Source organism: Sapajus apella, unplaced genomic scaffold (genome assembly GCF_009761245.1).
Source record: "Sapajus apella isolate SASKATOON/1434 unplaced genomic scaffold, GSC_monkey_1.0 scaffold55, whole genome shotgun sequence".
In the NCBI taxonomy this organism is placed as follows: domain Eukaryota; kingdom Metazoa; phylum Chordata; class Mammalia; order Primates; family Cebidae; genus Sapajus; species Sapajus apella.
Window position 1 is genome coordinate 9,275,126 of NW_022436995.1, and position 23,273 is coordinate 9,298,398.

The window sequence follows — 23,273 nt, forward strand, 5'->3', positions numbered from 1 at the left end:
CAACAAACATATGAAAATATGCTCATCATCACTGGTCATTAGAGAAATGCAAATCAAAACCACATTGAGATACCATCTCACACCAGTTAGAATGGTGATCATTAAAAAATTTGGAGACAACAGATACTGGAGAGGATGTGGAGAAATTGGAACACTTTTACACTGTTGGTGGGAGTGTAAATTAGTTCAACCATTGTGGAAGACAGTGTGGCGATTCCTCAAGGACCTAGAAATAGAAATTCCATTTGACCCAGCAATCCCATTCCTGGGTATATATCCAAAGGATTATAAATCATTCTACTATAAGGACACGTGCACACGAATGTTCACCACAGCACTGTTTACAATAGCAAAGACCTGGAACCAACCCAAATGCCCATCGATGTTAGACTGGACAAGGAAAATGTGGCACATATACACCATGGAATACTATGCAGCCATCAAAAACGATGAGTTCGTGTCCTTTGTAGGGACATGGATGAACCTGGAAACCATCATTCTCAGCAAACTGACACAAGACCAGAAAATCAAACACCGCATGTTCTCACTCATAGGCAGGTGTTGAACAATGAGAACACAGGGGCACAGGGAGGGGAAATCACACATTGAGGTCTGCTAGGGGGAACTAGGGGAGGGACAGCGGGGGGTGGGGAGTTGGGGAGAGATAGCATGGGGAGAAATGCCAGATATAGGTGATGGGGAGGAAGGCAGCAAATCACACTGCCACGTGTGTACCTATGCAACAATCCTGCATGTTCTTCACATGTACCCCAAAACCCAAAACACAATAAAATATATATATATATAAAAGAAAGGAATAAGCCATGGTGAATGGGACATGGCTGGGATGGCCAGGTGACTGCTTCTGCAGAGCTGGAAAGTGACTTAGGCCAGCAGGCTAAGGCCTTGCAGCTGGGACCTTCGCCATCAATGATTTTTGCTTCTCTCTAGATACTCACTTCCAAAGTGTTTCATGGGCAGTGACTTCTGCCTTGATTGTGAACATTAAAAAACAAAAATGAATGCAGGTGCCACTCAACTTGTGTTTTGCCTTAGGGAGGCAGGCTCAGTGCGCTGGAACCCTAGTCAGCCTCAAAAACTTTAAAGGCACAACAACAGCTGACCCAGCGTCTAGAAGCACCAAATGAAACACTTTGAAGGGGACAGGGAGCTGCTTGTCCTTCATTCTACCTATTTACGGAGAGCCTGCTACATGCTGGGCATGGTGCTGGGCACGGTGGATACCAGGGTGGAGAGGAAATGGCCCGTGGATGATCTTTGGGGTTGAATGCTTGAATCAGCCCAGAATATACACAGCAGGCCCCTCACCCGTGTGTGGGCTGGGCGTTCTGCAGCCCCTGGGTGCCCTCCCTGCCCGCCACCCACCGCCTCCCCTCACTCTGGGCTCTTACCCAGGTAGGCAGCATGGTTCTTGAGCTCATCTGGAAACTCTTTCAGGTAGGACTCGCGGAGAGGAATGAGCTTCCCGGCACTGGTCTCCTTCAGCACAGCTCCGTTCCAGTCATAGGCACCGACGGCTCCCAGCAGAACCCCGTCCTGGCATTGGGAAGCAGACACACATCAGCACCTATCCTCATGGGCCTGCCGCCAGGAGTCACATCAGGCTCTGTGACCAGTGAAGCCTCTGCCAGCCACCTCGGGCACCTTCTTCCGCATGCATCATTTAGCGACCTAACTTCTGGTGGGGCTCTTGGCTTTTGAATGAGCCAAGGAGACCTTCTTGCCTCATCCCATCCTTAGCACAAAATGGGTCAAACCGATAGCAAGGACAGGAATTTAGGAAAAAAGGAATGTTCTAGAAACAAACTCTAAATCCAGGGCCAAACTTCCATCCCTCCTTGAGCTTCAAAACCCTCTATGGACCCTCTCGCCACTGTCCACTCCTTCTGACACTGAGGGAGGGAACGTGTCCCCCCCAATTGCCCTTCTTCAATATTTCTTTGTAGTGTCTGAGTTGCTTCTGCGTATGTAAACCTAACTCCTTGGTTTCTTCAGTAAACATCCACTGAGGTCTCCTTTGTGCCAGGCACTTGCTTGGTGCCAGGGATATTGTCCCTGCCCCCACAGAGCTTGAAGACACAAAAATAGTAATAATAAAAAAAAAAGACTCAAACAACATGCAGTCAATCTGTGATTAATGCCATCAGGGAAATCACAGTGAGGCTGAATCTGGATTGAGATGGGGGGTCACGAAAAGTCTTCTAGGACGTCACGTGTACCCACGCACCTGAAAGATGAGCGGGGCCAGAGAGAAAGAGGAGCTGGAGAAAAGCGCCAGGAATAGCCCGTGCAAAGGCCCTGAGGCTGGAGAGAGTGCAGAGCATTTGCTCATAAGGAACTGAATGCTGTTTGATGGGGCTGGAGCACCAAGTAAGAGGTGCAGAGGGCCTTGAGATGAGGCTGGACAGGTAAGCCAGGGCCACCTCCATGTCAGCCAGCACCCCGGGCACTGTTGCTTGTACTTATTTCTCAGGGCTTCAAGGGGCTTGTTCTACCTACCAGTTGCAGGACAAGGGGAAGTTTTTTTTTTTTTTTTTTTTTTTGAGACGGAATTTCGCTCTTGTTACCCAGGCTGGAGTGCAATGGCGCGATCTCGGCTCACCGCAACCTCTGCCTCCTGGGTTCAGGCAATTCTCCTGCCTCAGCCTCCTGAGTAGCTGGGATTACAGGCACGCGGCACCATGCGCAGCTGATTTTTTGTATTTTTAGTAGAGACGGGGTTTCACCATGTTGACCAGGATGGTCTCGATCTCTTGACTTCGTGATCCACCCGCCTCGGCCTCCCAAAGTGCTGAGATTACAGGCGTGAGCCACCGCGCCCGGCCTAAGGGGAAGTTTTAATGCTTGGGCAGGAAGACAGGAAACTATGGCTCCTTGAGGGGAACTTTCTGGGCTATTAACCCCATGGCCCTTTCTTGAGGACTGGGTCCACTCACCCTCTCTCTCTTGCACCCCCGATCCCCCGATTCAGCAATCCACATAACTAATGGGTACAGGCAGACAAACAGCTGGCACTTGGAAGAGGAAGGAAAATGATCGAGGACAATGAGGGGCCCAGGGAAGGCGGTGGAAGCAGGGAAGGGCTGCCTTCTGGGTGACCGTAGCCATTACAGGGGTGGAGGCAGATGGTCTGGACCCCAGCTTTGGGCTTTCAAAACACGGGCAGGTAAAGTCACCACGGAGCCCTCCCTGAGCCTGGCCGCGCGGCCGAGCTTGAGGTTCCCACCACTTTACAGAGTCAAACTGATCTTACTAACCCGGGAGAGGCAGAACTGACTGTTCAGACAGAAGGTTTTCACAGCTATGAATAAGCTGGTCTTGGGAGTCGATGAGCTTGGTTATGTTTCAGGCTGTACTTGCCAATCAGCCTTCTTCCTCCTACTCTGTATTCGAGCCTCTCTGACAGTCTGTCCCGGGCAGGACGGGAGCCAGGAACTCAAATATTCACTGTCCACAAAGTCACCGCCAACATTCCTGCACGTGGGGAGTGCTCTGTTCTTTGCGGAGTACTTTCTCATCCATCTGTCCATTTGGGCCCAGAGGCCCCGTGAAATCAGAAGGACAGATGTTCATTATCTGCACTTGACAAATGAGCTGTTGAGGTTCAGAGAGGGGAGGGGACTTGCCCAAGGTCACACAGCAAGTCAGAGGCAGGGCTGGGGCTTCGACCAGAGAGGTGAGTAGGGCAGAGAAGAAAACATCTGTTTCTCCAAAGGCTGCTGTGGATCCTGTTATCTTTCTTTCTTTTTATAGATGGAGTTTCGCTCCGTCTCCAGGCTGGAGTGCAGTGGTGCTATCTCAGGTCACTGCAACCTCCACCTCCCGGATTCAAGAGATTCTCCTGCCTCAGCCTCCCGAGCAGCTGGGACTACAGGCGTGTGCTACCACATCTAGCTACTTTTTGTATTTTTAGTAGAGACAGCGTTTCACCATGTTGGCCAGGATGGTCTTGATCTCTTGACCTCGAGATCTGACTGCCTTGGCCTCCCAAAGTGCTGGGATCACAGGCATGAGCCACCGCACCCAGACCCTGCTTTCCATTTTCCACCTGAACCCTCCTGAGGGAGGAGCGTGCTATTTGAGGTCTGCCTTTCTTTCTTCCTTTCCTCCCTCTCTCTGCCTGCGGAGTCCAGGCTTCTGTGCTCCATGGACAGGCCTTTGAAGATGGATTTCTGGCTTTGCAGACGGCAGGGAGCTCCTGTGATGTACTGAGAAGGGCTGGCTGGCCCGGGAGCCTTGGATTCAGCCGGGGAAACCCTTCACGCTGACTTTCCTTGTGGGGGCTTGGGGAATTCCTTCGGGGCTTTTAGGATTGGCAATGCGGGGCCAGGTGATCGCTTCCAGTCTCCCACCTTATGCCATTTGAACCCTGGCAGCAGCTGCAGTGGAGGTCCGTTCCTCAGAGCGAATTTGTTGGGGGCAGGGAGAGTCTTCTGAGGATGGGTACACCGTGAGGAGCGGGCAGGTTAATGCCACCAAAGCAAACCTCAGTATGTCACAATCTCCTCCCAGCTGGGGAAGCCCAGACATTTAGAGTTTAGAAAAATCTAGAAGGGTGGGGCAAAACAAGAGAAGGGACCAAATCCTTAATAGGAAGCCAGGCATGTGGGCCCAGCTGGCAAACAAACAGCGGGCATTCCTGGGAAGAGCCGTGTCCCCTACCCCGCAGGCCTGGCACGGGCTTCCTGTTTTATGGCCTCCTTTTGTATCTGGGACCACCCAGGCTCCCGTCAGATGTTATCAGGGTGTGCGTGGGTGGCCGTGCACGGGTGGACCTTCCCCACAGGCTGGTTTTCCTGGCGCGCTGTGCAGACATGAGGTCGCAGGCTTGACAGCTGTCAGGAGGTCCGAGGCCACGCCTGTGGACAGGCCTTTGAAGATGAACTTCTGGCTTTGCAGATGGCAGGGTCCCCAAGGACACTGTAGCTCTACCACCTGGAGTGTGCGTAGCTCCCACCACCAGACCCTGCCAGCTCAGCTCTCAGCTGGCTTCCGACCTGGCCTGTGACCTGGCCTCTGGGACAGCCTTGCCTTCCCAGCTGAGCTGCATGCTCCCAGGGCGTGTGACCGTATCTCTCAAAACTGTGTTTCGGCCAGTCCTGCCCCGAGCCAGGGTTGGGCCACAGCACCAGCGGTGCAGGCAGCAAGGTCTATGGGCAGTGGTTCCCATCTGGGGTGGTTTTATGCCCTAGGTGATGTTTGGTTGTTACAGCTGGGGGCAGTGGTGGGGTGCTCTTGGCATCTGGTGGATACTAGATGCCACAAGGCGAGGGAAGCTGCTGGCTATCCTACCATGCACAAGGATGGTCCCTTACGGCAGAGGTATCCAGCCCAAGATGGCACCAGGGCAGAGGTGGAGGATCCCTGGCCCAGTGGTGAGAGCAGGAAGGAGCTCTGGAGTCAGAGGCTTCCGAGTTCCATTTCCAGCTCAGAGCTTCTAGCTGTGTGATCCCGGGCAAGCTCCTCTGTCTCCTCTGAGCCTTGAGTTCCTCAGCTGTAAAATAGTTCTGCTGTGAGAATCAGCATTTAACATTCTTAGCAGGGTGCTTGGCAGTCAGTGAGTACTTGGTGCACGGTAGTTTTCTTGTTCGTGAATCCTTCGGTAAGCATCTCCCCAGTGGTTGGGGGTCCAAGAAGCACCAGGTGTCATAGTCACGTCCGACATTGCGGCAGTGTGTGAGAAGTGCTCTAGGGAGTCAGGGACCGGCTATTTTGGGAGTCTCAGGGCCAGGGGAACAGCAGAGAGAGGGTGAGTGCACAGTGGGGTTAGGAAAGGCTTGTAAGGAAACCTTACTTGATTTATTAGTAAGTCTCAAAATGAACACTTCCAGTTCCAAGCCTTGAGTCCATTTCACAAATATTTTTCAGACATCTACTGAGACAAGTCCAGAGAGGTCAGATGATTTTTCTGAGCCCACATTGCCGGGCGGTACTTCCCTCCTGCCCAGCAGTAATGGAATCAGGATACCAGGTGCCAGCAGTTCTTCCTTCTGGCTCTTTTTGGCGTTTGCGAGGCATGACTGTGGAGCCACGTAGAGGTAGTTGCTGGCGGTGCCGTGGCTGGTGTGACGGGAGACCCCCTAGAGGACACAAGGCTGTCTTCCTCCCCAGGGTCCTGAGAGTCCACGTCAGAGCGGCTGTAGGGGGGTGAGGCTCCTACGAGCCCCTTTTAAGGCACATACACCATTTAGAGGGTGGGTTATGTTTTCGCTACTTGCTTGGATTCTTAGAAGCCTGTTTCAGCAGGCTGGAAGTGGACCTGAGGAAGGGATGAATGGCCAGGAGGCTTAAATGCGGTGTGGGCAGGAAGGGTCCAGACACAGGCCCTCAGCCTTTCTGTGGAGGAGAGGTCCTTGCCAAGTATGGCGCTGGAATCTGGCAGCTGGGGTGAGCAGAAGGGGTGGCAGGGATGGGGGCGCGCTACGCTGACTGCTCATGCCCCATCAGAGTCAGAGGCCCTGGGAAGGAGGCCCAGGAGTGGGCACTAGGGCACAGCCTGAGGACATGGGGTCAGACTTAAGAGGACCTGAATAAACCAGAAATGATTCCTACCACTGGAGTCAACTTACGAACCATTGGGACCAGCACTGCCAGAGGACCTCAGCCGCTGTGCCCTAGACTCCTGGGGAGAGGGCCAGGGGACGGTCTTGACTGGCTGCCCAAGCTGGCAGGTGGAGGAGTCCACTGTTTAGGTCTAGGGGGGCGTGGGAGGGGGTTACAGCCTCCCCAGGTCAACCCCTCAATTCGCCATTATCGATCAGCTTCTCTCATTTTTTGTTGAATCAGATACGCGACACCAGTTCACATGGTAAACGCTTAGGGAAGATTACACCTCTCCAGCTTCAGCCACTAAGAACCTTAGAGAACAGCCAACACCCTTCCTTGTCCAGTCCTCAATCTCAGGGGGGCCTGTGGGCTGGGCACAGGCTGAAGAGGCAGGAGCATGGCTGGGGTAGCTCATCTGGGATGCTGGAGGCTCCCTGAACTTGGTCTGTTTCAAAACAGAACTGAGCACTGGTTCTATTAGGTCATCATGTGCGGGGTAAGAGACCTCACCTTTAGGTACATGAGAAAAATGATCTCTTTCCATCAAGGATTTTGTGTAGGCAAGATCTACCCTAATAAAACTGCTTCCTTCTGTAAACATTTGGAGTTGGGGCAGATTTAGGATTTTAGCGTAGGATGGTGGGTGTGAAATCCCTGCAGCTGAGCCCTGTGTGGGAGTTCCTCTGCCCCATCGTCAGCAACGCACATCAATTATTTGCAGTCCTCTTTCTCCCTCTGCATCTTCCCCTCAAGGCCCATGGGATTATGGAGGCTTAGAGTCTGGTCCCCCTCTGGAGGTATGAATCCCTTCTTTGGCAGATTCATGTAGCTCCTGCTTGATTACCCAGCTTGGCAGGTAGTTCACTACCTCAGCAGACAGCCAGAACTCATAGAGGCCACTCTGGCTCTTAGTGACCTTTGCATTCATTTCCAAATGCTAATGGAAGCATTAGCTTAAAAATCTACTCTGAAGTTTGACCAGGGACCCACAGCTAGCCTTCCTGACGGTACTTTTTGGAATATTTCCCCTTTCTGCAAATCAAGACTAGCGTTTCTAGCTCCCTGGGTTTTCCCAATGGCTGGGACCTTTTGCCATCAGCCCGGAATGGAATGTTTTGTGGCCTGGAGACTTGGACTCGGTGGGTGTCCAGGTGATGTCTTGGGGTCTCCTCTCTACCCTGGGCTCTGGTCCCTTCCCTCTCCTATTGTCTTTGCCCTTGCTAATTCAAAGACCGATTCCCTTGCTCGTTTAGGGGCAACAAACCAAGCAAGGAGTCATAGGGCCTTTCTTCCGCCGTCTGAGAGCATTCTACTGGGGACCTCTCCTTCTACCAGAACTAAACAGGCCCGGGGAAGCTTCAGGATCCTTCAGTGTCTTTTCCAGCAGCAGCTGTGTGAGACCATCTGTGGTGCTTCTGGCAGGGAGGGAGCCTAGGGGCTTGCCTGGGAGACAGACATGCTCAGGGCAAAACAGAAAGCTGGACCCATTAGCCCTGATCCCCAGAGAGGTCTGACTGACCCTGAGAGCTGAGGAGCTGGACTCCTGGGGACAGGATGGCTGTGGCCAATCATGATGGCATCAGCAGGTGGACACTGAAAGACCTCTGTGCTCTAAAATAGCCACCCCGTGGCTGGTCACAGCGCCAGTCATCCTATGACACTTGCACCATTCCTGTGCATTTGAAAGTTTTTTGTTTTCGTTTTTAATGCTAAAGAATCTCAGATTCAAATGCGATTGTTGTCTCTTTTAAAGTCCAATCAGATGAAAATATCAGGAGGGATGGAAGAGCTACGGTACACAGGAGAGGCAAGCTGGGTCCCTCTGCCTGGTGAACAGAAAAGTTGTAGAGCATATGTGAAAGGAGCTGGACAGGGCAGTCATGACCTTGACATGACGGAAGTAACGAGCTGAGGCTGTGAGCTCCTGGGTCTCCCCACTCTGGAAGCTGGGGAACCTGTTGGTCCTGCAAGGACTCACCTTGTTCAACACTGAACTTTGTGGGCCATTTGCAAGACTCACCTCAAGCTTTCCTGAGTCCCTGATGCCCATCTTAATGTCCCTTCTTTTTAGATTCTCCGAATCCTAGACATACACAGATCAAGATTTAAGAGGCAGGACAGTGAACTTATTATTTAAGAGTCTTTCTCCCCAAGTAGGCTATGAATGGCCATCAGCTGAAATGTTTCTTTAATGCACCTGGTACAGAGCCTGACATACACGAAGATGCTTGAAGAATGAACAAAGAAAACGTTGGGACATTCATTTTCTCTTGTGTCCCCAACACCAGGGCTGACCTCTGAGCTGTGCCAGGATGTTGCCCAGTGTGTGTGCACAATGCTGTCTATTCTCCTGCTTACTGCCCCTGGGGCTGCCAAAATCCTGGTCCTTTAGGGAAGGCTCAAGTGCCAAGCCCTCCCTGCATCTTTCTCTGACCACCCCTTCTTCTTCTTCTTCTTCTTTTTTTTTTTTGAGATGTTTTGCTCCTGTTGCCCAGGCTGGAGTGTGATGGCAGGATCTCAGCTCACCGCAACCTCCACCTCCCAGGTTCAAGCAGTTCTCCTGCCTCAGTCTCTGGAGTAGCTGAGATTACAGGCATGTGCTACCATACCTGGCTAATGTTTTGTATTTTTAGTAGAGATGGGGTTTCTCCATGTTGATCAGGCTGGTCTCAAACTCCCGACCTCAGGCGATCTGCCTGCCTTGGTCTCCCAAAGTGCTGGGATTATAGGTGTTAGCCACCGTGCCCAGCAATTTTTTTTTTTTTTTTCTGAGATGGGGTCTTACTCCGTCACCCAGACTGGATTGCAATAGTGTGATATCAGCTCACTGCAACCTCCACCTCCTGGGTTCAAGTGATTCTCCTGCCTTAGCCTCCTGAGTAGCTAGGATTACAGGTGTCTGCCACCACACCCGGCAAAATTTTTTGTATTTTTAGTAGAGACAGGGTTTCACCATGTTGGTCAGGCTGTCTCAAACTCCTGACCTCGTGATCTGCCTGCCTTGGCCTCCCAAAGTGCTGGGATTACAGGCATGAGCCACTGTGCCCGGCCAGATCACCCTTTCTTTTAGTGGAGACCCTTCCTTCTGTACCACCCTGATCACGCTGCTTTGGTTAGCACTAGATGTTTACATGTCTCCCCCCAACCCCCGGATTGAGCAGCGGGTCTTCAGATGGGGGAGGCCTCCAGGTGTTGTACATTTTTACCTAGGAGGCATCTCTAGTTTTTTTCATCCTACCCTCAAAGCTAAGAACTGCCATTCAGGATTGTTTGCAAGTTGACTCCTGGTGGCGAGAATCATTTCTGGGTCCTTTTTGCACTTGAGTGGCATATGACAAATGCTTATTAGATTTACTTAAATTGCATTTCCTAACCAGCTCTGCCCTCAGAGACTGGAGACCGGGACCGGTGCTGCCAGAGCACATGACTGTGAATAGATGCTGTCACCTCTCTGTGCTGGGCTCTTTACTGTAGGACTGTGAGTTCCTTGAGGGCAGGGCTCCGCCTCTGATTCTCCTGGTGTCAAGCTCAGGGCCCAGCACAGAGGAGGCACTGAAAAGAGTGGCTGATCTAAACCACCTAAAACAGGATAACGAGCATCACCTGCCAACCTCGTAGGGCTGTCCTGAGCGTGAAATGAGGTGCAGGGATTTCCTGGAGAAGTTTAAACCGTGTGCACATGTAACAGGGCTGTTATTAGGACAGGGCAGTTACGTTTACATCTTGCTGTTATTCAAGACAGTGGGCATGAAACAGTCCAGATGCAGCGCAGAAAAGTCTGAGCGTGAGTGGCGTTTCCGTCCATCTGCCAGCTGCATGTCACGCACATGTCCCCCTCCCCTCCAGTTTGGAAGGTCTGACTCAGACCCCCAGAGGTTCCCTCTTACGGAGCAGCTGCTTAGCGTAGAGGAAATAGCATGAGACTAATATTTTTCTGATGAATTTTACTCCAGCAGGTCGCTTAACCTTCTCAGGACTTGAATTCTTTATGTGTAAACTAGGAACCAGGAGTCCTGCCCTGTCTGCTTCACAGAGGAGTTAGGAGACAGCAATTCAAGGATGCAAGTGACACAGAACTAGCATGCACTAACAGGCCTTTTCTGGCAAATTAGGAGGAATGAGTACACTCCCATGGTGCCAGCCCAGGCAGAACACAACCCCCTCCACACACACACGCACCAGGGACACCTGTCCGTGCAAAGCACACTCACAGGAGCACGCATCTATACAGGTATTGATCGACTTATGACCTATGCAACTTACAACCATTCAGCTTAACGACCACAATCGCTAGCCACGACTGCTCCGTGTCTGGCAGCGCAAACGTTGCCCAGCTGGGCGTACGACAGTGCGGACCAGCATCCGGCAGCACTACCATCTCTGCATGCATATCGCCTACTCAACTTACGACCAAATCGTGTTACGACCGGTCTGTCGGAACCAATCGTGGTCGTAAGTCGAGCACCAGCTGTACTGACAAATGCAGTTGGTATGTTTCCCCACGTGGCAATCCTGGGCAGGACTTTACAGTATATTAAGCATATTCACAGACATCGACTCTTCTGTCCCCCTTGCAATCCTGGGAGTCTCCAGCCCCTTCTTACGGACCAGCATTAGGTGAAGCACACAGAGGGTGAGTGACGCAGAGCCCCAGATGTCACGTGTTGCCTGTGACACCATGTGTCCCTCCCTCTGTGGGCCAGGCCCCCTGGGACCTCTGCAGTCTGATGCAGCACCCACACAGAGAGAGGAGCCCTGTGGGTTGCCTGCCAGAGCACAGCTGGAACACAGGGAGGCCCTCCCGACACTGACATGGGGACTCACCCTGGCACATGCAGGCCGCCTCGGGCACTGGAGCTATTCAAGGCACGTGCCAGTGGCTTTGCCACCTGCCCTGGATTTTACACAAGGCTCTGTGGACTGAATGGGAAGGGGTACCCTGCACCTCACAGGTGAAATGTGGGACTGTTATCTGTAGTCCATTCACTTCTAAAGAGGGCTTAAGACAGTATCAATAGGTGGACGGCCTCAACTGCCCTCTTCCAGCCCACAGAAGATGGGAGGCAGAGAGACCCCAAGAAAGAGAGAAAGCGAGAAGAGCCAGCCCGTCTGTGAAGGTGGATGACAGATCCAGAGAGCTAGAAAGGGGAAGAGCGTGCCCTCAAGAGGCAGGTGGGGGCTCTGTGCCCATGCCACCACCACGTACCTCCACCACGTGTGAGGAAAAGCCTGTCTGTGACATCTCCAGCCCAAAGGAGGTCTCATTCTTATTGGTGCCTGCAACAGAGTAACAGAGATGTCAGCTCCATGGCCAAGCACTTAGCACAGACAGAGCTGCCCCTTAGCCCACAGCTCCTGCTTCCTGGGGGCATCATCAGGAAGTGGGGCTCTCTTTCGAGGGGGGCTGTGAGGCTGAGGCCAGTGGTGTGCCAGTCTCCTCAGCCCTCCCCAGCACGCTGCGCAGTGGGGGGCGCCACACACCTTCCAGGTGCCCATGTGGGTTGTAACTGGTAGAACCCACTTCTGAAAAGGGCTCAGAACAAGTTATATTACAGGACATGCATACTGTAAGACTGCTAAAACTGGGGAGAGAGCAAGCAAAAGTGCATGGAAATAGTGTACGTTTTTGGCAAGAAATGGAATTTCCCACTTTGTTCATTCCTTTTCTTCACCAGCTTTGGTTCCAGATGCCTTTGGATGGATCTCAAACATCAAATCGACCCTCAGAGGGAGGCGTGTCACCACTGCAGATTTGGGTAAGAGACCCCATGAGTGCTGAAAGCCCCTCCCCACGAGGGGGCTCCCTGAACACATCGTTGGAATGAATGTTCTCATCACCCGAGGCGACCATTTTGAGGAGAAATACACAGATTTGGATATTTAAGTTCTGGAGTGGGTGTCAAAGCTCACGTTCATGCTTTATATTCATCTGCCCTTGTTTATGAGGGCCATTTTAGTCTCTTTTCCTGTGTCTGTGGCTTGTCATTTCCAATGCACTGCAGACTTCTAAGGCTTTACACTGCCTTCTATTTCTTTTTATAACCCTCCCATATGCCCAAAGCCTGATATTGGAAGGGCCCACTATAGCAATTTATGGTACAAATGAAATTTGTGCAAATCAAAAATGGAGTTTAAATCGCAAGGAGAGGCCACCTGAAGGACTCTGCAAAAAGAAAGATGCTTTTGGTGGAGTGGAAGCAGCTGCATACAGAGTCAGACCCGCGAGGTACAAGCTAGGGTTGCCTGATGGTTAAAACTGAATTTCAGACAACAAATAAGTCTTCACCTAAGCCCGCCACACCCACTGTATTTTATTTTTCCTAAAGTTGGCAACCCTGGTTCAAAGCCCACCACCCTCCCAAGCTGTGGGAGCTTTGGCGCCGAACTCCTTTGAGTTTCAGTTTTCCCAGCGGTAAAATGAGAACATTAGCAAAGCAACCTGTCAGCATTGCTCATAAAGCGCACAGCCTCACATCCGGCAAGGAGTAACACTCAATTGTTGACATTTATCATTTATTTCTTTTGGTGGAAAGGGTCTGGCTCTGTTGCCCAGGCTGGAGTGCAGTGGCATGATCTCAGCTCACTGCAACCTCAATCTCCTGGGCTCAAGTGCTCCTTCCACCTCAGCTTCCCAAGTAGCTAGGACTAAAGGCATGCAGCACCACACCTAGTTAATTTTTGCATTTTTTTTTTTTTTAAGAGATGAGGTTTTGCTTTTTTGCCCAAGCTGGTTTTGAACTCCTGAACTGTAGCAGTTAGCTTACCTTGGCCTCCCAAAGTGCTGGGATTACAGGCATGAGTCACTGCGCCTGGCCTGGCATTTATTATTGGAAGATCCTTGCTCGGCCATTCGGTTTTGTGGGATTGGGTTGTGCTCTATGGGGTTTACCTGATGATATAAGCCCAGGAGAAAGTGGATCCCCTCTCAGCACGAACTGCTCACCTTCCAGGCTGAAGATTCTGTCCCCCAGGGCATCGACAATGTCCTTCAAGGCAGCCTCATCCGTGACATTGAAGAAATGCTTGTCGTCGGGGTCACTGGCGATGTATTTGATTTCATTTAGAAAAGTTTCCGGATTGATCCCCCTGCGATTGTAGTAACCCAGAACCTGCCAGGGAACAGGGGCAGGAACCGCAAACCAGAACATAGCACAGACTTTCCCATACACCACAGGCCTAGACCTTGGGACCCCACGGCGGGCCGGAGCCAGGGCCAGTGGCCATGGGAATTCCTTATAATGCCATTTGCATTTGGAATGGACTCTCTCTTAGGGGTAAGATAAAGCCCTTGTGTTAAGCTAGGGTCCTGGAAGCTGGGAGGCTTGGAGGTACATTCTAGCTTTCTGAGGTTCCAGACCCTCCCTGGCAATAGAGGCGGGGGAGAAACCCAAAGCCACAGCTTTTGTGGATAGGCCAGAGCAGTGCAGAAAGACTCTCAGCTTGTTGTTTAGAAGATGAAATGGGAGGCTCTTCTGAGGGCCTGGACAGTTGTGAAATGGTCCTGCCTCGAAATGGTTCTGCCTGGAAATGGTCCCTTGGAGTCCCCATGGATCTGACGGCAAAGCCTCGGAGAGGCCGTCGGCAGCCCTCGGGCGGCCAGGACTTACGGCCACTGCGTATCTTGTTACGTTGTCTCTCTCGCTTTGCTGGATCACCTTCTCCAGGTCTGGGCTGTCGTGGGACTCCCCATCTGTGATGACAATCATCACCTTCTTGGCCCCTTTCCTTCCGCCCTTCTGGAAAGCCTCTGAGCTGGAAGCCAAGCACAGGGGCAGGGTCATGAGAGGGAAGGAGGATTGGGGTAGCCCCCGACGCTCCTGCAGAGGGGCAGCCACAGAAACCAGGACCGAGTTCTCCCAGGGCTACTCTTTCATCAGCTGCTCAGAGGGGTCTTAGGGCTGTTGTCTTTAAATGAGACTTTGAAAAGCCCCTTTGGAGTCCTGACCTTGCCATTTTGGACAGGCCAGAGGGATGAGGTGGACCTGAGAAGGGAGTTCAAGGGCAGGTGGCAAGCTTTAGAGGTATTAAGTCAGTGGTTCACAACCTCAGCTGCTTTGCAAGGAGTCTTTAAAACCTGTTGGCTGGACGCAGTGGCTCGCACCTGTAATCCCAGCACTTTGGGAGGCCGAGGCGGGTGGATCACAAGGTCAAGAGATAAGACTATCTTGGCCAACATGGTGAAACTTCGTCTCTACTAAAAATACAAAAGTTAGCTAGGTGTGGTAGTGCACGCCCATAGTCCCAGCTACTCGGGAGGCTGAGGCAGGAGAATCACTTGAACCCGGGAAGTGGAGGTTGCAGTGAGCCGAGATGGCGCCACTGCACCCCAGCCTGGTGACAGAGCGAGACTCCGTCTCAAAAAACAAACAAACAAACAAACAAACAAAGAAAAACAAAACTCTTGGCCGGGTGCGGTGTCTCACACCTGTAATCCCAGCACTTTGGGAGGCTGGGGTGAGTGGATCACCTGAGGTCAGGAGTTCCAGACCAGCCTGACCAACATGGCAAAACCGTCTCTACTAAAAATAAAAAATTAGCCAGGTGTGGTGCCTTGCACCTGTAATCCCAACTACTTGGGATGCTGAGGCAGGAGAATTGCTTTAACTTGGGAGGCGGAGGTTGCAGTGAGCTGAGATCACACCACTGCACTCCCGTCTGGGTGACACAGTGAGACTCCACCTCAAACAAAACAAAACAAAACAAAAAACATGACTGTTGATAACCAGGCCTCATCCAGATCCCCGAAACTGGAATCTCTGGGTAGTGGCCTAGGTATTAGTATTTTCATTTTTATTTTGTTGAGACAGAGTCTCGCTCTGTGGGCCAGGCTGGAGTGCAGTGGCACAATCTCAGCTCCGCAACCTCTTCCTCCCGGGTTCAAGCGATTCTTGTGCCTCAGCCTCCCAAGTAGCTGAGATTAGAGGCATGTGCCACCATGCCCAGCTAAGTTTTGTATTTTTCATAGTGACAGGGTTTCGCCATGTTGGCCAGGCTGGTCTCAAACTTCTGGCCTCAAGTAATCTGCCCGCCTCTACTTCCTAAAGTGCTGGGATTACAGATGTGAGCCACCACGCTGGGCAAGCATCGGTATTTTCTAGCACTCTGGTGAGCATCCAGAGTTGAGACTCACTTTCCTTAGAACTGAAAACAGGATGTGCCGGGTGACTCAGCACCCAGACAACACTAACCCATAAAAGACATGCAGTGAGGCCGGACAGAGCTCTGACTTCCTCACGAGGACTGCTTTGATTCTCTTTTGGAAATATTAAATATCAAATTCCATGACAAATGTTTCTCTTTCTCACTTTTTGTTTTCAGTACCCGGAGCATGAGCTGGACCCACCTATCAGGCAATCCAGCCCAGAGGGCAGTGGGGTTGGCACCTCGACCGTCAGCTTGGCAGAGGTGCAACTTCCCATCAGGCTACAAAGTGTAACAACCAATCAGGCTACAAAGTGTGAAAAACTGGCTCCCAAACCACCACTGGTCTTTGGTGCCCCTGTGGCCGGTCCTCCTTTAGACCATGAGGTTCTGGGAGTACAGGCATGGTCTCACCAAGGAGTCTGGTCCAGAAGTTAGAATTTGCCAGTAAGGATCTAAAGATAAATGTTCTCTTAGACTCAGAGGTTATTCCTCATGGGTCTGACCCATGGCAAGGCAGGACAGGCCATAGAGTTAACCTCTGTAGTGACAGGTTAAAGGGCCACATGGTTTTGTGTCTCTTCTTACACAGCACACTGAAGAACTGAGGTGTATGGTTTAGGAGTTGGGAAATTCATAAAAGCTGGAATAAGTTAGTTTAGAACATCTTCACACTACCAGCGAAGAGAAAAAACATCCGCCATTCTCTTAGCAGTGCTCCAATACGCTGGATACGTTGCCTTAAAAAACCCACTAATTTTAGTATGCGCTGTGGACGGAAACCTGCAGAGCCACATGCCACATGACGAGAGCAGGTTTTGAGCACAAGTTCAACCCTTCTGCTATTCTTTCCAAGAAGATTCTAGATGCTTCCATGACTGCATGGAAGGGCCAGGCCCAGGAATAAGACACCCTGCAAAAAAGCGTGGCAGGAGCAAAACAGGTTTTATTATATATGGAGCCAGGAAAAATGTCAGGATCATATTTCCATAGAGTGGAATAGTGTGAATGTCTATACGAATCTGTAACCATGTGAATATCAGCATGACTCGTCAGATTTTAAGTTCTGATTTTGCACTGGGTAAAGGGACTTGGATTTGTTCCTTTGTAAATTAGATTATATATTCCTTGAGAGCAGCAAGAGCTTTATACTCACAATGGGATCCGTGGGCCTAGAAGCCAGAGTGGCCCATGGAGATTTGGGCCACGCCATAGCTCCTTTCTGCTCGAAACCTGCACAGCGTCCTCCTTCTCTCGGGGAAAACCCAGGTTCTGACAATGGCTCTCTAGGCCCTCTGAAATCTGGCCCGCTGCCTCTGTTAGCTTCTGGTCCTGCTCACTCACCCCCACCCACACTGGACTCTCCATGGTCTGGAAGGCCTCAGGCACACCAAGCCTTTGTCTGAGCTGTTCCCTCCCAGCCATCTGCTGGTAAATAACTCCCTCACCTCCTTTCAAGTCTCCAGTCAAAGCTCACCTGTCAGCAAAGCCTTTCCCCACCACCCTGTTCATGCCGATTCCACACCTGTCCTCTGCACCTGCGACCACGCTCCATTCTCCCCACAGGGTTCATCTCCTTCTAGTATGCTATGTTGTTTGTTTACTGTCTGCCTCCTTCTCTAGAATGTCGGCTCACTCGGGTGCAATATTTGTACCTGTTTCGTTCACTGATCTAGCCCTGGTGCCTGAAAGAGTGTGAGGCATGTAGTAGGTGCTCAATAAAGAGTGTGATTTGGACAGAGGTAGGATCACACCACATGGTGGAGCCCTCCCCGCTTCCCTGCTGTATGTAGCTGCCAGGCTAATTTTCTTAACGTGCATATCTGATGATTACTCTTTTGTACTCAAGAACCTACAGTGGCCACCATGCTGGTTTTAACTACACCATCATCACGCCCACCATCTTTACGTGTATCACTTCCCACCAACAGGAGACCCTTGCCATGGTCAAAAGAAGTACATCCCTGAATCCAAGGGCTCCTGGACTTCCCCTCTCCTCTGCTGTTATCAGGGTGGAATGTCTTGTGTGGCACGTCTTCTGTCCACCTCCTTCTGCTAGGATCCCAGGGTCTTCCCAGGACAGGTCCAGTGCTGCTTCCTGACAGTTCTCTTTGGCCCCTCCATGGGGGCCCCTCCCTCTCTCATCCTCACTGAGTTAGGGTTAGGTTTAACACTTGTCGCAGCCCCCCCATCAGACTGTGAGCTGCCACGGCCTGGACCCACAGGTTACCGACATCTTTATAAGCCCTCATATTCATGGCCTGAATCTTTGTTCTTTTGTAGGCACATCAGAAAATGCATTAAGAATAAACTGGTGGCTCACGCCTGTAATCCCAGCACCTTGGGAGGCCGAGGTGGGCGGATCACAAGGTCGAGAGTTTGAAACCAGCCTGACCAACATGGAGAAACTCCATCTCTACTAAAAATACAAAAATTAGCTGGACATGGTGGCACATGCCTGCAATCCCAGCTACTTGGGGGGCTGAGGCAGGAGAATTGCTTGAACCTGGGAGGCGGAGGTTGCAGTGAGCTGAGATCGTGCCACTGCACTCCAGCCTGGGCAACAAGAGTGAAATTCCACCTTACCCCCCAAAATAATAATAAACTGAGTGAGGACAGAAAACCCTTCACCTTGAGAGGCACCAGCTGTAATTTGGGACTTGAATTTGGCAGGTTGATTGGGAAGAGCAGAATTCCAAACTTCATTTGAGATGAAGATTGCAGCCTCAGCAGTGCTTATGAGTCACTGATGGTTCAAACCAGCTGGTGAGTCACATACAAATAATTGACCTGAGGTTGGTAGGTTCTAAAGTGAAGCCCAACCAGTGGGCTTACTCCCTGTATGAGTCAGTTAGCTTCGCACTGAGAAAGTGACAGCTGGTGGTCGTGGGCTGCCTCCCTTGCCCCAGCCATTTCACAAGGGTCTGCTGGGAGTCTCAGGCCTCACCCCGATAAAGGCAAAACAAAAACAGAAAAATGGCCCGTTCCTTGTGAGGATGAGTAAGAGACCCACCTCCACATGGAGAAACGCTTATTTACAGAAAGCTTGAGCAAGTTTTATCAGCAAACAGAAACATGTGAGCTAAGCAATAACTTAACTGTAAAGAGTTAGGGGTTGGAAAAATCTCGATCTTTTGAGCACACGAAATCACAATACTACTAGTTATTTTCTTCTTTTCTTTTTTCTGAGACAGGGTCTGGCTCTGTTGCCTACTAGGTGGAGTGCAGTGGTGTGATCTTGGCCCACTGCAACCTCTGCCTCCTGGGCTCAAGTGATCCCCCACCTCCACCTCCTGAATAGTTGGGACTACAGGCATGCACCACCATGCCTGGCTAATTTTTGTAGAAACGAGGTCTCACAATTTTGCCCAGGCTGGTCTCAAAATTATGGGCTCAAGCAATCCTCCCACCTCAGCCTCCCAAACTGCTGGGATTACACCGCACCTGGCCTGAATAGCTCTTACCTTGTAGAATTTTTTAAAACACGTTGACTCACCCTATATAAGGTGAGATTATAAGGTAACAGGTTTGTGGTCTTAACAAATGTAGCAGAGCTCATATTTATAGGTGTAAAATTTAGACATTTAAAATCTGAATGTCTTTGACACAGTCACCTTCTGAGTTGAGGTCTTGGCTCAAGAGATCCCGGGGGATTGCCTTCAAAATCGGCTAATTTTAGTGGAAGTGAGCACATTGTTTTGAGCAACAACACTACTGGAATAAGCATGCAGCCTTCAGTGTAGACAATGTCAAGGGATAACATGTATCTGGATGTGTGAGTCCTGGTGTGATGTTTCAGGGAGCAGCCTCACTACTCTACAGTCTCAGGTGTCAGACTTGACTGCATTCTTTATGCTCCATTGATGACTAACACTCCATAAGAAGACCCCACCCTCACAGAAGCTACTTCTGACAGTGTCTTTGGGAGAAGCTATTTTCCAAAGTTGGCTGTAAAAATATTCCCCATCCTAAATGCTGTTTTGTAAAATGACCTTGCTATTCATCCACCAAGGGGCAGAACCAAATTCCCTTCCCCTTGAATCTGGGCTGGCCTCAGTCACTTGCCCAACCAATAGAACAAGGCAGAAGTCATATTCTGGGACTTTCAGACTAGGTTATAGGCAGTCTGTCAGATCCTGCCTGGGTTTCTTGGGAAGCTTGCTCTTGGGACAGACACTCCCTCCAAAACTCCAGTTGCCATGTCATGAGGAAACCCACGCCATATGGCCACATGTGGGTGCTCAGGTTGCCAGTCCCAGCTGAGCTGTCAGCCAACAGCCAGAAACAACTGCCAGCCATGTGAGAACCTTCATATGACAACGTCTCCAGGTGACACCAGATTGCAACCACCTGAGAGAACCTAAGAGAAAACCGACCTGCTGAGCCCAGTCAAACCCCAGAATTTTGAGGAATTAAGAAATTATTGCCTCAAGGCACTACATTTTGTGGTAGTGTGTTACATGGTAATAGATAACTAGAATAGCATCTGAGATCTAAAAAAATATATATATATTTTTTTTTACCGTGCAAATTCGATGCCAAATGCCGTCCGGGTCTCTGTTCCTCCTCTCTGCTCAATGTGGCTGGCAGCTTCCACCACATCTTTTACAGACCTGTAGTCATTGAGGTGAAACTCATGCACCACGTCTTCTCCATACTGCACAACTCCAACCTGCACGGGAGAGGAGAGGGCAGCAGAACATCTTGACACTCTGAAACTTAGACTCTGAGACTGAGGATCCCAGGAGTGCCTCTGTGTGATGATTCAGGAGGGAGGAAGGCTGAGGACCTTTCCAAGAAGGTAACCACAACCAATGGGAAGTGAGTTCTGCAAAGTTCTGGGAATAAATGAACAGATTGGTGGGACCAGAAGGGGTGCATGTAAAGAATGGAGACTTTGCGATTGAAATAAAGGCCAAACAGTTGCGCCTCTTTCTTAGGAAAACAAAAGCGGAGCAGAGAATCGAAGTCCAAAATATTATGAGCAGTGTGGGCAGAAGGCCACAGTGTTTACCAATCTCCAAAACTGAGGGTCCTTAAAACTTGGAAGAGAAGAGGTTCCTTTATCTCCGTAGGTGATAAAATAATGACAATATCAACAGCTTCAAAATAAACAAAAAGCTACAAAAACTTATAGTAGAAATAGAACAATGAAGCGTTCCTGTTGGATGAGCCCACAGGGTTTATTTGGCACGCATGCCCTTCTGATGCTGGACTTTCACCCATGATATTCCAAAGGATGATCTTCTGGTGGTGGGGAACTCATGACTTCATGAGAAAGTCCACTTCCTTTTTACCAGCCCTGATCGTTACAATTTCTTAGATTGACTTGAAATCTGCCATCTAGTAACTTCTAGTCATTAGTCCTCACTCAGGCAGAATAAAAAGAAATAAATCTACCTCCACTTTAGCCAGGCACATTTCAGCTATATGAACTAGCAGCTCTGACCTCCTCTCCTGCCATCTTCCTTCCATAATCATTCTGTCTAATTCTCCCCTATGCTTCACTCAACAGGGCTCTAGTGTTCACTCAACCATTCCCACCTTCCTTCTCACTTTTTAGCTTGTCTAAGTCTTCACAGGTGGTGTCTTGTGTCTGACCCATGAAATGAGACCCTCCCCAAACTGTCCCTTGAAGTGCTACACTGGGCTGCAGGGCCCCAGTGCTGGCTGGCCCTACCGCCTCTGCCCTCTCACCTACACTTCCTTTGTTCATGCAAAGATCTCGCCTAGCCCTAAGGCGGCACCTGCCATGGGTTTGGGTGGCCCCGTTCAGAAGTGGAAAGAGCCCCAGACATGCTCACCTGGATCTGCCCTGGGCCGATGTAAAATTTCTTCAGGATGTTGATGAGGAAGTGCTGAACCTCCACCCAGGGGTAGATGCTGTTGGAGCCATCCAGGACAATGACGATGTCCATGTAGGTCTGGCACCCTGGGAAGTGGGGGCACAGTTATGGCTACCCAAGGAGAAGTGGCTGCGAGTCTCTGATTCTCTGGACGATTGTTGCAAGGACGACTGAGTGACTGCTCCATGCGCGTAATTCCCTGGGCTGGGGAGCTCTCCTTGGGCTGGACATTTATTTGGGCAGTGTGAAAAAAACCAGAATTCCTGGCTCTGTTCCACTACTTTGCTGTCTGTTTAAACAAAGCTTAAATTAAGCCTGATCATTTCTGCTCCGAATCAGGGACTGACCACCGCTCATAGGCCAATGCTTCCGAGGCAGCCAGCATGGCTCAAATCAGTACCCTATCATCGTTTGTTTTGCTGTTATGAGCAGGCTGGCATTTACCACTTTCAGCCTAAATGAATGGATTTCTGTTTTCAGGAGGGAGATATGATGTTGTGGCTAGAAATGTGGGATGTGGCGTCACACTGACTCCTGGCATTGGCACTCCCTAGCTCTGTGACCTAGGGCCAGTCACAAAACCTCAGTTCTCTCTTCCGTAAAAGAGGCACAATGATATAAAAAGTTGTCATGAGGAATTAATGAGAAAATGCTTCTAAAGGGCTGAGCACAAAGCAAGTGCTCAATAAATTTGAGCTGATCCTGGTTTTGCTTTTTTTTAAAAAAGGAAACCACTGGGTAAATATGGTACTGATATCATCAGGCCAAGCTCTCATGCTGTTATCTCTGCCTCTGAATATAAAGGTTTATGTTCTTGTAATATTAATACTAAATTAGGCTGGGAGTGGTGGCTTACACCCATAATCCCAGCACTTGAAGAGTCCGAAGTGGGTAGATCACTTGAGGTCAGGAGTTCAAGACCAGCTTGGCCAGCATGGCAAAACCCCATCTCTACTGATAATACAAAAATTAGTCAGGAGTGGTGCTGCATGCCTGTAGTCCCAGCTACATGGGAGGCTGAAACATGAGAACTTCTTGAAACCAGGAGGCAGAAGTTGCAATGAGCCGAGATTGGGCCACTACACTCCAGCCTGGGTGACAGAGCGAGACTCTAACTCAAAAAAAACCTAAATTAAAAGGAATAATAAAAATCAACAAAGAAAATTAAAAAAACATTGGCAGTAACAAATGTAAAAAAAACCACCTCTTTTAAAATCTAAGTAATTTCTGTTTGTCAGTAGTTGGAATTACTTTGAAATATTGCATACACTCTGTGTCTGGGTGTCTGCTCATTTTTACTGGCGAGTTGTTATTCTGTTACGAAATCTACTTTATAACAATGCTGCATGATCCTTTTGTGTGTTGACTGTTTCAGAAGTTCTTGCATTGCAAAGAGGCACTGTGTCATAGTGCTGAATAGACAGAGGAAGATGGGGGTGGCTTTGAGTTGGGGTGCCTGTTGCAGGCTATGTGTTTAGCAGAGCATTCTAGAAGCATCTGGGCCACTCAAATGCTCTGCCACTTCTTGTCCCACCTGCACACTGTGTACAGCATGTGGTGACCTGACACTCCTGGCCTGGCATAGCATCATACATTTCTTCTTTTCTGGTTTAGTTCGACTCTACAACGTGGACTAAGCACCTGCTCTATCCAGGAGCTCTGCATGGTACAGGCGGCCGTGGGGGTGACCAAGGCAGAAATTCTTTGCTTTGGAGGAGA

General features: G+C 50.2%; 1 protein-coding gene across 1 annotated transcript in view; it reads right to left on the bottom strand.

The window, feature by feature from the left end:
* Nucleotides 1-23,273, bottom strand: part of ITGA11 (integrin subunit alpha 11) — a 141,292-nt gene that overhangs the window by 38,608 nt on the left and 79,411 nt on the right. Inside the window, exons 6-11 of the mRNA XM_032244623.1 lie at nt 21,513-21,640; nt 20,232-20,380; nt 14,175-14,319; nt 13,511-13,676; nt 11,774-11,844; nt 1,413-1,557 (exon numbers count right to left, since the gene is read on the bottom strand). Coding sequence (XP_032100514.1) covers nt 1,413-1,557; nt 11,774-11,844; nt 13,511-13,676; nt 14,175-14,319; nt 20,232-20,380; nt 21,513-21,640 — 804 coding nt within the window. The remainder of the gene's footprint in view (nt 1-1,412; nt 1,558-11,773; nt 11,845-13,510; nt 13,677-14,174; nt 14,320-20,231; nt 20,381-21,512; nt 21,641-23,273) is intronic.